The sequence below is a fragment of the Silurus aristotelis genome (genome assembly GCF_946808225.1).
Source record: "Silurus aristotelis genome assembly, chromosome: 21".
Classification (NCBI taxonomy): domain Eukaryota; kingdom Metazoa; phylum Chordata; class Actinopteri; order Siluriformes; family Siluridae; genus Silurus; species Silurus aristotelis.
This window is the reverse complement of record NC_139594.1, coordinates 19,791,596-19,806,390: the sequence shown is the minus strand read 5'-3', so window position 1 is coordinate 19,806,390 and position 14,795 is coordinate 19,791,596. Positions and strand designations below refer to the sequence as shown.

Here is a 14,795-nt window from a genome sequence, read left to right as displayed (position 1 = left end):
AGAATTCTGGTAACAAAAACGTCATTTACTGAAGTGTCTCCCTAAATTGCTTTTCCAAACTGTACATCTTTTATGATTAAATACGAGTAAATGTTGTTTTTGCAGAACCACCCACAGAGCCACCAACTGGTAAAACAATTTTAAATCACTGTTACTTGGTAATTTGTAGGAGATTTTCGGAACAATGTTTTTGAAATATTCTAGTTGTTATATTAAGTCATTTGGATAAATCCTGCATTTACTGAAGCTCATTGCAAAGTTGCTTTCCCAAGTTCTACATCACCTATGTGTAACCACAATTAACATGTTCTTTTATCGCAGAACCACCCACAGAGCCACCAACAGGTAAAACCATTTTCCTTCACAGTAGTTTTGATTGGCAATGTGTGGGAGAAATTTTGAGGAAAAATGTATATGAATTTTTCTAGTTTCTAGCTTCAGTTCAAGAAAGAAAAACTGCTTCTTTATGAAGCTCCTTGCTTAATTTCATTTCCAAATGTACATCTTTGATGATTATATACGAGTAAAAGTTTCTGTTTTTGCAGAACCACCCACAGAGCCACCAACAGGTAAAATACTAGTAATTCAGTTGTAATTGCCAATGTGTACTAGATATTTTTTGGAACCATACAATCCAAATATTCCAGTTTCTATCTTTAATCATATGAAAATAATTTTAATTTACTAAAGCTACTTGCTTAGCTGCTTTTACAAACTCTACAAGTTTTATGTGTAAATATTTTAATTTACTGAAGCTACTTGCTTAGCTGCTTTTTCAAACTCTACAAGTTCTATGTATATATATGTGTAAAATGTTTTTTTTTATTGCAGAACCACCCACAGAGCCACCAACAGGTAAAACAATTTTTCTTTACAGTAGGTTTAATTGGCAATGTGTAGGAGATTTTTTGGTGGGAAAATGTGTATGAATTTTTCTACATTTTAGCTAGAATTATAGAACCAAAAACTTCATTTACTAAAGCGCCTCAATAAATTGCTTTTCAAAATTGCGCATGTTTTATGATTAAATACGAGTAAATGTTATTTTTTGCAGAACCTCCCACAGAGCCACCAACAGGTAAAACCATTTAATTTCAGTTTTTATTTAGAGGGTAAAGGAGATTTTTTTATTTATTTATTTATTTATTTATTTATTTATTTATTTATTTATTTATTTATTTATTTATTTATTTATTCATTTATTTTAGGAGATTTTCGGAACAATGTTTTTGAAATATTCTAGTTGTTATATTAAGTCATTTGGATAAATCCTGCATTTACTGAAGCTCATTGCAAAGTTGCTTTCCCAAGTTCTACATCACCTATGTGTAACCACAATTAACATGTTCTTTTATCGCAGAACCACCCACAGAGCCACCAACAGGTAAAACCATTTTCCTTTACAGTAGGTTTAATTGGCAATGTGTAGCAGATATTTTCGGGAAAATGTATACGAATTTTTCTAGATTTAAGCTAGAATTCTAGGAACAAAAACTTTATTTACTGAACCGTCTCGCTAAATTGCTTTTCCAAATTGTACATCTTTTATAATTAAATACGAGTAAATGTTATTTATTGCAGAACCACCCACAGAGCCACCAACAGGTAAAACAATTTTTCTTTACAGTAGGTTTAATTGGCAGTGTGTAGGAAATTTTTTGGTTGGAAAATGTGTATGAATTTTTCTACATTTAAGCTAGAATTCTAGAACCAAAAACTCAATTTACTAAAGCGCCTCAATAAATTGCTTTTTCAAATTGCTCATGTTTTATGATTAAATACGAGTAAATGTTATTTTTTGCAGAACCTCCCACAGAGCCACCAACAGGTAAAACCATTTAAATTCAGTTTTTATTTAGAGGGTAAAGGAGATTTATTTATTTATTATTTTATTTATTTATTTTTATTTTTTAAACCTTGTATCTTACTTAATTCAGTTTTATCTTAAATCCTATGGACAAAATCTGCATTTAGCAAATCTCGCTGATTAGCTGCTTTTCTAAAGTCTACAAGTTCTATGTTTAAATATGTGTAAAATGTTCTTTATTGCAGAACCACCCACAGAGCCACCAACAGGTAAAACCATTTTCCTTTATAGTAGGTTTAATTGGCAATGTGTCGCAGATATTTTCGGGAAAATGTATATGAATTTTTCTAGATTTAAGCTGGAATTCTAGGAACAAAAACTTTATTTACTAAAGCGTCTCGCATAATTGCTTTTCCAAATTGTACATCTTTTATAATTAAATACGAGTAAATGTTATTTTTTGCAGAACCACCCACAGAGCCACCAACTGGTAAAACCAATTTCCTTTACAATAGTTTTAATTTTCAATGTGAGGGAGAAATCTTTGTAAAAAATCTATATGAATTTTTCTAGTTTCTAGCTTCAGTTCTAGAAAGAAAAACTGCTTTTTATGATGCTCCTTCCTTATTTGCATTTCCATTGTACATTTTTTATGATTATATATGAGTAAAACTTTCTGTTTTTGCAGAGCCTCCCACAGAGCCACCAACAGGTAAAACCATTTAAATTCAGTTTTTATTTAGAGGGTAAAGGAGATTTTTTTATTATTATTTTATTTCTTTATTTTTTTAAACCTTGTATCTTACTTAATTCAGTTTTATCTTAAATCCTATGGACAAAATCTGCATTTAGCAAATCTAGCTGATTAGCTGCTTTTCTAAAGTCTACAAGTTCTATGTTTAAATATGTGTAAAATGTTCTTTATTGCAGAACCACCCACAGAGCCACCAACAGGTAAAACAATTTTCCGTTTTACAGTAGGTTTAATTGGCAATGTGTAGGAGATATCTTTGCGGAAAATGTATATGAATTTTTCTGGATTTTAGCTAGAATTCTAGGAACAAAAACGTCATTTACTGAAGCGTCTCCCTAAAATGCTTTTCCAAACTGTACATCTTTTATGATTTAATACGAGTAAATGTTGTTTTTGCAGAACCACCCACAGCGCCACCAACAGGTAAAACAATTTTCCTTTACAGTAGTTTTAATTGGCAATGTGTAGGAAATTTTTTTGGGGGAAAATGTATATGAATTTTTCTTCATTTTAGCTAGAATTCTAGAACCAAAAACTTAATTTACTAAAGCGCCTCAATAAATTGCTTTTCCAAATTGCTCATCTTTCATGATTAAATACAAGTAAATCTTATTTTTTGCAGAACCACCCACAGAGCCACCAACAGGTAAAACCATTTTCCTTTACAGTAGTTTTAATTTTCAATGTGTGGGAGAAATCTTTGTGAAAAAATTTATATAAATTTTTCTAGTTTCTAGCTTCAGTTCTAGAAAGAAAAACTGCTTTTTATGACGCTTCTTGCTTAATTGCATTTCCAAATGTACATCTTTTATGATTATATACGAGTAAAACGTTCTGTTTTTGCAGAACCACCCACAGAGCCACCAACAGGTAAAACCATTTTATATCAGTTTTTATTTAGAAGGTTAAGGAGATTTTTTTTTTAAACTAAGAATCTTTATTAATTCAGTTTTTATCTTAAATCTTATGGACAAAATATGCATTAAGCAATTCTCGCTGATTAGCTGCTTTTCTAAAGTCTGCAAGTTCTAAGTTTAAATATGTGTAAAATGTTCTTTATTGCAGAACCACCCACAGAGCCACCAACAGGTAAAACTATTTTCCTTTACAGTAGGTTTAATTGGCAATGTGTAGCAGATATTTTTGGGGAAATGTATATGAATTTTTCTAGATTTTAGCCAGAATTCTGGTAACAAAAACGTCATTTACTGAAGCGTCTCCCTAAATTGATTTTCCAAACTGTACATCTTTTATGATTAAATACAAGTAAATGTTGTTTTTGCAGAACCACCCACAGAGCCACCAACTGGTAAAACAATTTTAAATCACTGTTACTTGGTAATTTGTAGGAGATTTTCGGAACAATGTATTTGAAATATTCTAGTTGTTATATTAAGTCATTTGGATAAATCCTGCATTTACTGAAGCTCATTGCAAAGTTGCTTTCCCAAGTTCTACATCACCTATGTGTAACCACAATTAACATGTTCTTTTATCGCAGAACCACCCACAGAGCCACCAACAGGTAAAACCATTTTCCTTCACAGTAGTTTTGATTGGCAATGTGTGGGAGAAATTTTGAGGAAAAATGTATATGAATTTTTCTAGTTTCTAGCTTCAGTTCAAGAAAGAAAAACTGCTTCTTTATGAAGCTCCTTGCTTAATTTCATTTCCAAATGTACATCTTTGATGATTATATACGAGTAAAAGTTTCTGTTTTTGCAGAACCACCCACAGAGCCACCAACAGGTAAAATACTAGTAATTCAGTTGTAATTGCCAATGTGTACTAGATATTTTTGGGAACCATACAATCCAAATATTCCAGTTTCTATCTTTAATCATATGAAAATAATCTTAATTTACTAAAGCTACTTGCTTAGCTGCTTTTACAAACTCTACAAGTTCTATGTGTAAATATTTTAATTTACTGAAGCTACTTGCTTAGCTTCTTTTTCCACACTCTACAAGTTCTATGTTTATATATGTGTAAAATGTTTTTTTTATTGCAGAACCACCCACAGAGCCACCAACAGGTAAAACCATTTTAATTCAGTTTTAATTAACAATGTAAAGGAGATTTATTTATTTTTTATAAACTATGTATCTTAGTTAATTCATTTTTTATCTTAAATCCTATGGACAAAATCTGCATTTAGCAAATCTAGCTGATTAGCTGCTTTTTTAAAGTCTACAAGTTCTATGTTTAAATATGTGTAAAATGTTCTTTATTGCAGAACCACCCACAGCGCCACCAACAGGTAAAACTATTTTCCTTTATAGTAGGTCTAATTGGCAATGTGTAGGAGATTTTCTGGGGGGAAAATGTATATGAATTTTTCTCGATTTTAGCTAGAATTCTATGAACAAAAACTTTATTTACTGAAGCGTCTCGCTAAATTGCTTTTCCAAATTGTACATCTTTTATGATTAAATACGAGTAAATGTTATTTTTTGCAGAACCACCCACAGAGCCACCAACAGGTAAAACCATTTTCTTTTACAATAATTTTAATTTTCAATGTGTGGGAGAAATATTTGTGAAAAATCTATATGAATTTTTCTAGTTTCTAGCTTCAGTTCTAGAAAGAAAAACTGCTTTTTATGATGCTCCTTGCTTATTTGCATTTTCATTGTACATCTTTTATGATTATATATGATTAAAAAAGCATGTTTTTGCAGAACCTCCCACAGAGCCACCAACAGGTAAAAACATTTTAATTCAGTTTTTATTTAGAGGGTAAAGGAGATTTTTTTTTTTATCATTTTATTTATTTTTTTATTTTTTTAAACCATGTATCTTAGTTAATTCAGTTTTATCTTAAATCCTATGGACAAAATCTGCATTTAGCAAATCTAGCTGATTAGCTGCTTTTTTAAAGTCTACAAGTTCTATGTTTAAATATGTGTAAAATGTTCTTTATTGCAGAACCACCCACAGAGCCACCAACAGGTAAAACTATTTTCCGTTTTACAGTAGTTTTAATTGGCAATGTGTAGGAGATATTTTTGGGGAAAATGTATATGAATTTTTTCTATATTTAACCTAGAATTCTAGGAACAAAAACTTCATTTACTGAAGCGTCTTGCTTAATTGCTTTTCCAAATTGTACATCTTTTATGATTAAATATGAGTTAATGTTATTTTTTGCAGAACCACCCACAGAGCCACCAACAGGTAAAACCATTTTAAATCCCTGTTACTTGGTAATTTGTAGGAGATTTTTTCGAAACAATGTATTTGAAATATTGATTTTTTAGGATAACTTTTTATTTGGATTGTTTTTCCTTTTTTTTTTGTACACCAAATCCTATATCTATTTCTTTTCTCCTTGTAAATTTTCATAACCTATTAGGATTATTTTAATTATTTCACTTTACACCATGTGTACTATCTGCAATAATATTTTATAATACAGCTTTAAGCCATGTAAAAAAAGAAAATAAAGATTATTATCTATTTCTCTATTCATTAGTGACTCCAGGTCCCTGTGAGCTCCTGAGCTGTAGTCAGAAAGAATATTGTGGGAAGAAAAATGGCATCCATGGCTGCTTCTGTATTGTGGATCATCCCAGACCAAACCCTGATTATTACGGTACAAATTTTTTAAAACATAACTGCTGTGGAGTCAAACGCAATAATTAATGCTTTAATTCCAACAAAAACATCCCTGGCCAACTACCTTTTCTTCCATCAGATGCCACTGAAATTTGTGATAGCAGCTCCGGCACCATGTCACTGTCCCGCTGTCAGCTGTTTGAAGCTGGATTTCCTGATAATAAACTTCACTTAAATGACCCCAGCTGCAGAGGAACAGTCAAAAATGACAGACTGGTTTTCCACTTTGATAATGATAACCACCTCTGTGGCACACATCTCACGGTACACCCAGCTGTCAAAGCAATTGGGATTGGTTTAAATTTGTAAATCAAGAAATCAGAGATGTTAAAAACATGAATTTAACTTTCAACGATATTTTCAGGCCAACGGCACCCATATCATCTATGAAAACCAAATATATGGGGAGGTGGACACAGCAGGGGGCATTATTAACAGGAAGAAAACACTGGAGCTTTCTTTCTCCTGTGTGTACCAGATCACTAAGACATCTAGCATGAACACAGAGCTTAACCCTATTCAGAGGTAGGAGTTCTGTTGAATAATAAACCTTTATGTAAGGCATTAGAGTGTTACACTTTGCATGCATAGACACCGAACTTGTATACACATTTCTAATTAATCTGTGGTTGTACTTTTTTAAAGCATTGTTAACAGGCATAATCCAGATGGAGTGGGCATGTACCAGGTCACAATGATTCCCTATATGGATGCTGGCTTTTCTCACCCTTACACTGGCAGTGTGAATATAATGGTGGGCGATCCAATCTACATAGAAGTCTCTGTTCAAGGAGTGGACAACACTCAGATTGCCCTGGTGATGGATACATGTTGGGCCACACCTGTAAATGAGAAGCACTACCCTGTCTACTGGGACCTGATTTCTCAAAAGTAAGTAACTCTTTCCTTCTATAGATATCTTAAAAGCTTATCTTAAGCTGCCTGTGGTCCTAGTAGAATTTAAACACTAAATAGCATATAATGTTTACTGTCCTTTACTAATATCTCACACTGCTTCAGCTGTTGTCTGATATCTGACTTTACTAAAACGCTCATTAAAATATTTGTTTTAATAGCTTTTTCTGTTGCTTTTTTCAGTCACATAAAAAAATACACCTTCTTCAAATTGAAATGCTTAAAATCAAGACATTAAATTAACTGGTCCTTAGAATTAGGTACATTAAATACAGTCTCAGATATAACAAAACATGACATTATTTTACAAAAGCATTTTACAAAAGTCATGTGTAAAAAAACTAAGGACATCTAATGATTCAACACTTTTAGCAGTAATAACTAATCATCTTCTGTATGACTATCAGTCACACATCATTGTAGAAGAATTTTGGCTCTCATTTCCTTGTAACGTTGCTTCAGTTCATTAAAGTTTTGATTATACACAGCTCATTTAAGGCCCTGCCACAGAATTTTAGATGGGTTGAGGTCTGTACTTTGACTGAGCTATTGCAACACCTTCATTCTATTCTTTTTTTTAGCCATTTTGTTGTAGATTTGCTGTTGTGATTATCCTGTTGCATGCCTCAATTTCAAGATTTTCATTTTTCAAAATATAGTAATATACAGAATACAACTTGCAGTGAAATGTAAACCTGATCGACTGCTCAGAAGATAAGATTATATCCATTAGATAAATGGAACTATAAATATAAAATATAAGAAAATATGAGAAAATATATTAGATAATGATAAATTTGTAGGTAAAAAATAGTACAGATATATTTAGATATTTTGGCCAAGCTTTAGCTATCAGACAAATAACCTCGATTTTGGCTCTAGAATCTGGTATACAGATAAATTCATTGATGACTAAATGACTGCAAGGTGCCCAGGTCCAGTGGCTGCAAAACGAGCCGAAATCATTACCCCTCCCTTAGAATGATGTACCATAAATTGTTTAAAAATGCCTTATAACATTTCCTAGAGCAGCAGCTTTTGCTTCTCTAAATTCAATGCTGAATTTCACACATTGTTTTTTATTTTGCCCTGATTTTTAATCAATGTGCATGTCATGTGTTGTTCATCTGAGGTTTTCTTATATGTTTATATATTTTATTTAATTTTTTAAATGTTTGTAAATTAAATATTTTTTAGATGTCCCAATCCAAATGATGGCACAGTGAATGTTCTTCAGAATGGTTTATCCACAATTGGACAATTCTCCTTCGAGATGTTTTCTTTTGGTGTAGACCAGTCCAGAGTTTTCCTTCACTGCAGCGTTCACCTTTGCCTGCTAGAAAATAACAACTGTGCAGTGGTGAGTTAATACATTCCTGAACTAGAGAATAATGAATAGTCAACTTGTAAGATAAGCCTTCAGTGTGAGAATCTAATAATGACATTGGCACTACTTAAACCTCACACACACACACACACACACACACACACACACACACACACACACACATAAAATTATTCATTAGCTCATTACATTGTAAAATAAACAAAACTATTTGTGAACAAAAATAAATAAATAAATAAAATCTCTTTTATGTGTTTTGTACAGGATTGTTCTTCTGGAAATCACCAACGTGTAGGCAGATCTGTGGACAACCATGATAGTGCCTCCATCTCCATGGGGCCTTTTAATCTGGTCAACTAAAAACAGGTAAAAAAAAAAGAAAGAAAAAAGGCACCATGCTTGCAGAAATTTAGTTGAAGAGGGCTAACATCAGTGACCACGGTGTTGCAGTTTTTATCTACAATCTACAGAACATTGTCAGATCACTGACCTTTATTTATTTTTTCTGCTCTCTAACACACTGGTTTTTATTTTTTACTTTACAGACTTTTAGCCCCAAAAGGAATAAAAACTTTCATTTCCTGGATTTCCTGAGCATTGGAACCGTTCTCTGAAAGCAAACATTAAGACCAACGATTTACTGCTTTTAATTTATCTGTTAATACATTTCTGTCTTCATAAAGTAACTTTATAATCTTGGTTTAAACCAAATGTCTGTATTTATGATTATAATTATTCCTATTATTATTAAATGAGGGAGTTTGCGGTCAATTAAATGTGGGAAATAATACGAATTTATGATGAATTCAATCATTGATTTAATTTTTGCTTTAAATTTAATATTTTAGGAAGGAAGATAAAGTAAGAAAAAGATTGTATTTTTTGGGTTTTAATTAGTTTTTGTACTTTGGCCTGATGATTCAATGGTAAACTTGGAAAAATATTTTTCATGTCTGTATTCTTTTACAGGTATAATAAATATCTCTCTTTAAAGTCAGTCATTGTAGCATTGTTTCCTGCTTCCTTTTTTTATGCACACTGTGTGTAAGAGTGAAAGAGGCAGGACATTCAGAGAAAGAGACAAGACAATAAGACATGATTATTAATGTTCATCAAATAATATTGTTATAATATTTAGAACATTGTGAAGAACATTTGGTACATGTAGAATATTTGTTCTAAATAATGTCTGTATGTAATAATTTTTTCTCCCTTTAATGATGATACTCAGAGATGAGTGTAAAATGAGTCACAGCAGTTCTGATGGAGGAAACTTTAGTGTCATTAGAGAAACATACAAGCAAAAATATATGCCTTGTTTAAATATAATCCTTATAATTCTTTATAGTCTTTTGTAATATTTGTATTTTTTGCTCAACTACTTTTTAGCCTGTTTAGTACTGTGGAACAAAGGCTGTAAATCTTGAACAAGAAATTTAACTGTCTCCATTTTTGAGTGCAGGTTAATGTTTGTAAAATTTGGATAAACAAACAGAGAGCTGTATGATGTTATTATCAAAGCTAAATCAACATGTCAGTTAGATCCAATTCCGACTAAACTACTGAAGGAAGTGTTATATACAGCTGGTGAGCCTCTTCTCAATATTATTAACTCCTCACTATCTTTAGGTCACGTCCCTAAATCCCTCAAGTTAGCAGTTATTAAGCCCCTCATTAAAAAAACCTAATCTGGATCCAAACATGCTATTGAATTACAGACCTATTTCAAATCTCCCATTTATGTCTAAGATTTTAGAAAAGATTGTCACTGCCCAGTTATGTTCCCACTTGCAAGAGAACAATATCTTTGAAGAGTTTCAGTCAGGTTTTAGGCCCCATCATAGCACAGAAACTGCCCTATTTAAAAATCACTAATGACCTGTTTTTAGCTTCAGACCAAGGCTACGTCTCTTTATTAGTTTTACTAGATCTTAGTGCTGCGTTTGACACTATAGATCATGATCTCCTCCTCAATCGCCTACAGAATTACATCGGCATTCAGAGACAGGCATTAAGCTGGTTTAAATCCTACCTGTCCATTCGTTACCATTTCGTAGATTTAAATGGAGAGCTATCCAGGCTAATGCTAGTAAATTATGGTGTGCCACAAGGGTCAGTTCTAGGACCCTGCTTTTCACAATATACATGCTTCCGTTAGGAAATATTATTAGAAGGCATGGAATTAGGTTCCATTGTTATGCTGATGATACCCAGCTATATATCTCATCTAAACCAGGCGATACAGCTCAATTAGCTCGGATAACTGAGTGTGTTAAGGAAATAAGAGATTGGATGACCCATAAAAAAAAAAAAAACAGTACACAGAAGCTCCAGCATCTCAACCTGCATTTAGATGGATGTTCTGTAACTACTAGTTCAACGGTAAAAGACCTGGGAGTTATTTCAGACAGCAACTTATCTTTTAAAAATGACATCAACCAAGTTACAAAAACAGTCTTCTTTCACCTTTGAAATATTTCTAAGCTAAGAAATATGTTATCTATATCTGATGCAGAGAAGCTCGTCCATGCGTTAATAACCTCCAGAATAGACTATTGTAATGCATTACTGGGTGGATGTCCTGCATCAGTAATAAACAAGCTTTAGTTAGTTCAGAATGTGGCAGCAAGAGTTCTTACTAGGTCAAGAAAATATGATCATATAACCCCAATCTTATCGTCCCTACATTTGCTTCCTGTTAAGTTTCGAATAGACTACAAACTACTGCTTCTCACTTATAAAGCACTAAATGGTTTCGCTCCCATGTATCTATCCAGTCTTTTAACACGCTACAATCCGTCACGCTCCCTGAGATCTCAAAACTCTGGGCTTCTAGTAGTTCCTAGAATAGCAAAGTCCACTAAAGGCAGTAGATCATTCTTACATTTAGCTCCTAAACTCTGGAATAGTCTTCCTATTTCAATTTGACGTAAATTATGTATGAAGCAGAAAAGAAAAAATTCGCATAATCAGACCCTGACACTGGAGCACAGAGTGTTAAGGTCATTGGTCAAGGGCCCTAAGAGTGGCCTTCTTACCTTCTTACTAAAAACCTTTTGGCTGAATGAGCATAAATTTCCACAACATCTAGTGGAACATTTTCCCAGGAGAGTGATTTTTCTAATAGCAAATAGGGAAATAGTTGTTCAAAATAAGCATACCAATCTGATAGACAGTTCTCCACAAAAATTTGCCCATATAGTATCTCAAGCTGCTAATGTGACTATGATTATTTTATTTTTTTTAGTTAATGCTTATTAAAATATTATCATTCATTGTAAATACAATTTGGAGGTAAATAAATTGTATACTGAATATGAAATTCCTCCTCTTTCTCTCTTTCCCTGCCACGCCCCCTTCGGAGGCTGTCATACCCCGGGATTCCCCGCTCGCTCCGGCTCGTTGCAATCGGGCTCATCCCGATCACCTGGGACTAATTCCGCACCTGAGGCTCATTTGTGTGTGTGTGTGTGTGTGTGTGTGTGTGTGTGTGTGTGTGTGTGTGTGTGTGCGTGCGTGCGTGCGTGCGTGCGTGCGTGCGCGCGCGTGCGTCCGTCCGTCCCGCTACGCACCTCCTCTTCCCGGACTCTTCGCTCTCTCCACGGTGGCGTGTGCGTGTGTGTGTGCACGCACGCGCGCGTGTGTGCGCGTGCGTCCGTCCGTCCCGCTACGCACCTCCTCTTCCCGGACTCTTCGCTCTCTCCACGGTGGCGTGTTCCTTCCCTCAGCGCACCTCGGACTTACGACGCTTCTCCGTCGCTGCCTTCCTCCCTCACGCGCCGTGGATATTATTTACGGACTGCCGTTTGCCGGATTATCCCGCGCTGCGGGTGCTTTATGTTGGCTCTGCCTTTTCTGTTGAATAAAAAAGGCGGCTTTTATTCCTGCCTCCGCCTCCATCTTCGCCGTGTGACACCCCCTGACTCGTTTTTTCGGAAATTCGTAAATATTAAGTGGAGGTGTTTAAGTGTTTATCCGGGCGGTGAGAGCGCCGCATCCTAACCACTAGACAGAATCATATTGTAAATGTGCCACAATATTTTGTTTCATTCATATTGGTTCATTTCATTTTGTGTGTGTGTGTGTGTGTGTGTGTGTGTGTGTGTGTGTGTGTGTGTGTGTGTATATATATAAGATCCAGCAGAACAGCTGCTGGATCCCCTACAGTTTGCATACCGAGCGGTGGATGACGCAGTCAACATGGGGCTAAACTACATTCTACAACACCTTGACTGCCCAGAAATATATGCCCGGATTCTGTTAGTTGACTTTAGTTTGGCTTTTAATACAATAAATCCAGTCCAAATTCCTAAACCTCACTATACACCCTGCCATATATATATATATATATATATATATATATATATATATATAAATTCATTCATTCAGTGTTGGGCAACGTTACTTTTAAAAGTAATGCATTACAATATTGAGTTACTCCCCAAAAAAGTAACTAATTATGATACTTAGTTACTTTTTATGGAAAGTAATGCGTTATATTACTTTTGCGTTACTTGTATCTCTTTCACGCCTTACAGGTGTAATATAGATAATTGGCATTAAGAAATAAAATTATATTAGGGCAAAGGACATGCCTTAAACATTTGAAATGTTTAATAACTTCTTAGGGAACAATAAGATGATCGACTAACTTTTGACCACAAGTCTGAACACTTTCCAGTCGCACTTCTGTACACTGCTTTTCAATCTGCCATCAGAAATGCAACTATCGTTCGTGTATATAAGGTTAAGGGTGTGGGCTGCACACCGGTGATGTGAAGGGAGAACATACCTTTCGCTGTCATCTCGTAAAACTTTGTGCAATTCCGTAAATATGACGTCGTCCTTGTCTACATCATTCTCAGCTTCATCATCAGCTTGAAACATTCTGAACACTTTTACAAAGTTTGTGCTATTATCAGTGACCGTGGCAGTTTATCTTCCCACAAAGAGCAAATGAGCTGTGAATTTGCCCTCTATCTCCGGTGCGATGGCATTGTACATGTGTCTCCCACGGAAAACTTTTATTCTGAGCAGTCTATAGATCTGCAGTGGTGGAAAGTCGGCAAAAGTTTTCTAGATGTTGTTTTTTTTTAAGTGGTATTTTTTGCAGTTGACGAGAGCTTTTCACCAACACATAATCTACATTTAACCATTATTCCTTTCTCCTTTTCCTCAACTATTTCAAAATAATAAGAATAGTTCCATCACAGTAATGTAATCCCTAGTTTGCCATCTCCGATTCTGACCAGCTTCTGTTCCCGCTGCTCGCACATGAGTGCGCGATTCTACCTGACTACGTTCATTTTAATTCAGTATTTATTTTTTTATGCAAAATAATTTAACTGAAAAGTAACTCGCATTACTTTTTAAAAAAAAAGTAACTTGGGTATTAGTGTGTAAATTTATAAAGTAACGCGCTACTTTACTCGTTACTCCAGAAAATTTATATTATTCCATAACGCACGTTACCCCCAACACTGTTTATATATATATATATATATATATATATATATAATACAGACCATTATTTCTATTTATCTGGGTATGCAAAAGTTACTTCATACTAATAATAACTGATTTGGCAACGGTTCCAGGAAGTTAAAGTTTGAAACCTGTCCAAGACTTGGTTGAGAAAATTTGTTTTGTTAAAAGCTGTTTATACATAACAAGGGTAACTTGTATTTTGATTATTAAAATAATTGTAATAATTTTAATGAAAGTGTCATTTGTGTTAGAAAAAAGTGTGATGAATCATCTCTTTATATATATATATATCAGAATCAGAATCAGAATCAGGTTTATTGGCCAAGTGTGTTGACACACACAAGGAATTTGGTTCCAGCTGTTAGTGACTCTCAAAAGTACAGACATAAATAAAAACCTATACATGACAAAACAGACAAGACAAGACAAAAACAGACTATACAAGACAATACAAGACAATACAGACAATGTGAGACAGTATAGACAGTGTGGGTATTAAATAGGGATACAGATCAGTAATGTACATAAAGTGTGAGAGTGCATGGTAGTGCAAATGACAGTATTGTGTGTCAGGTATGATTAGAGAGTTACTATAAAAACTTTGTAGGGTATAGCAGCCATAGTGTGTGCAACATATACAGATACTGTGATGACTGACAGTTCTGTGCTGTACTTATAGATATGAGCAGGGAATATAATTATGGTCAGTTGTTAGTGAGGCTGATTGCTTGGGAAAAGAAACTGTTCCTTTGTCTGGCAGTTTTGGTGAACAAAGTTCTGTAGCGCCTGCCAGAAGGGAGGAGCTGGAAGATGTTGTGACCAGGGTGTGAAGGGTCATTAATGATTTTCTCTGCCCGGTTTCTGGTTCT

At 34.2% G+C, this 14,795-nt stretch overlaps 1 protein-coding gene across 1 annotated transcript; it reads left to right on the top strand.

Annotated features, from left to right (window-relative positions):
* Positions 1-6,039: 6,039 nt before the first annotated feature.
* On the top strand, positions 6,040-9,086 carry LOC310716478 (uromodulin-like). The gene is made up of 7 exons (XM_083523809.1): positions 6,040-6,156; positions 6,259-6,443; positions 6,544-6,704; positions 6,825-7,070; positions 8,292-8,454; positions 8,704-8,805; positions 8,985-9,086. Exons 2-6 carry the CDS (start codon positions 6,294-6,296, stop codon positions 8,797-8,799), a joined length of 816 nt encoding a protein of 271 aa, XP_083379935.1. The 5' UTR covers positions 6,040-6,156; positions 6,259-6,293; the 3' UTR covers positions 8,800-8,805; positions 8,985-9,086.
* Positions 9,087-14,795: the final 5,709 nt, after the last annotated feature.

Excerpts from the sequence above, each read along its gene's own strand:
- LOC310716478 (XM_083523809.1), top strand. The coding sequence starts at position 6,294 with ATGTCACTGTCCCGCTGTCAGCTGTTTGAAGCTGGATTTCCTGATAAT. Across the intron at positions 6,705-6,824 it reads GAGCTTAACCCTATTCAGAG|CATTGTTAACAGGCATAATC; the intron begins GTAGGAGTTCTG and ends ACTTTTTTAAAG. Across the intron at positions 7,071-8,291 it reads TGGGACCTGATTTCTCAAAA|ATGTCCCAATCCAAATGATG; the intron begins GTAAGTAACTCT and ends AATATTTTTTAG.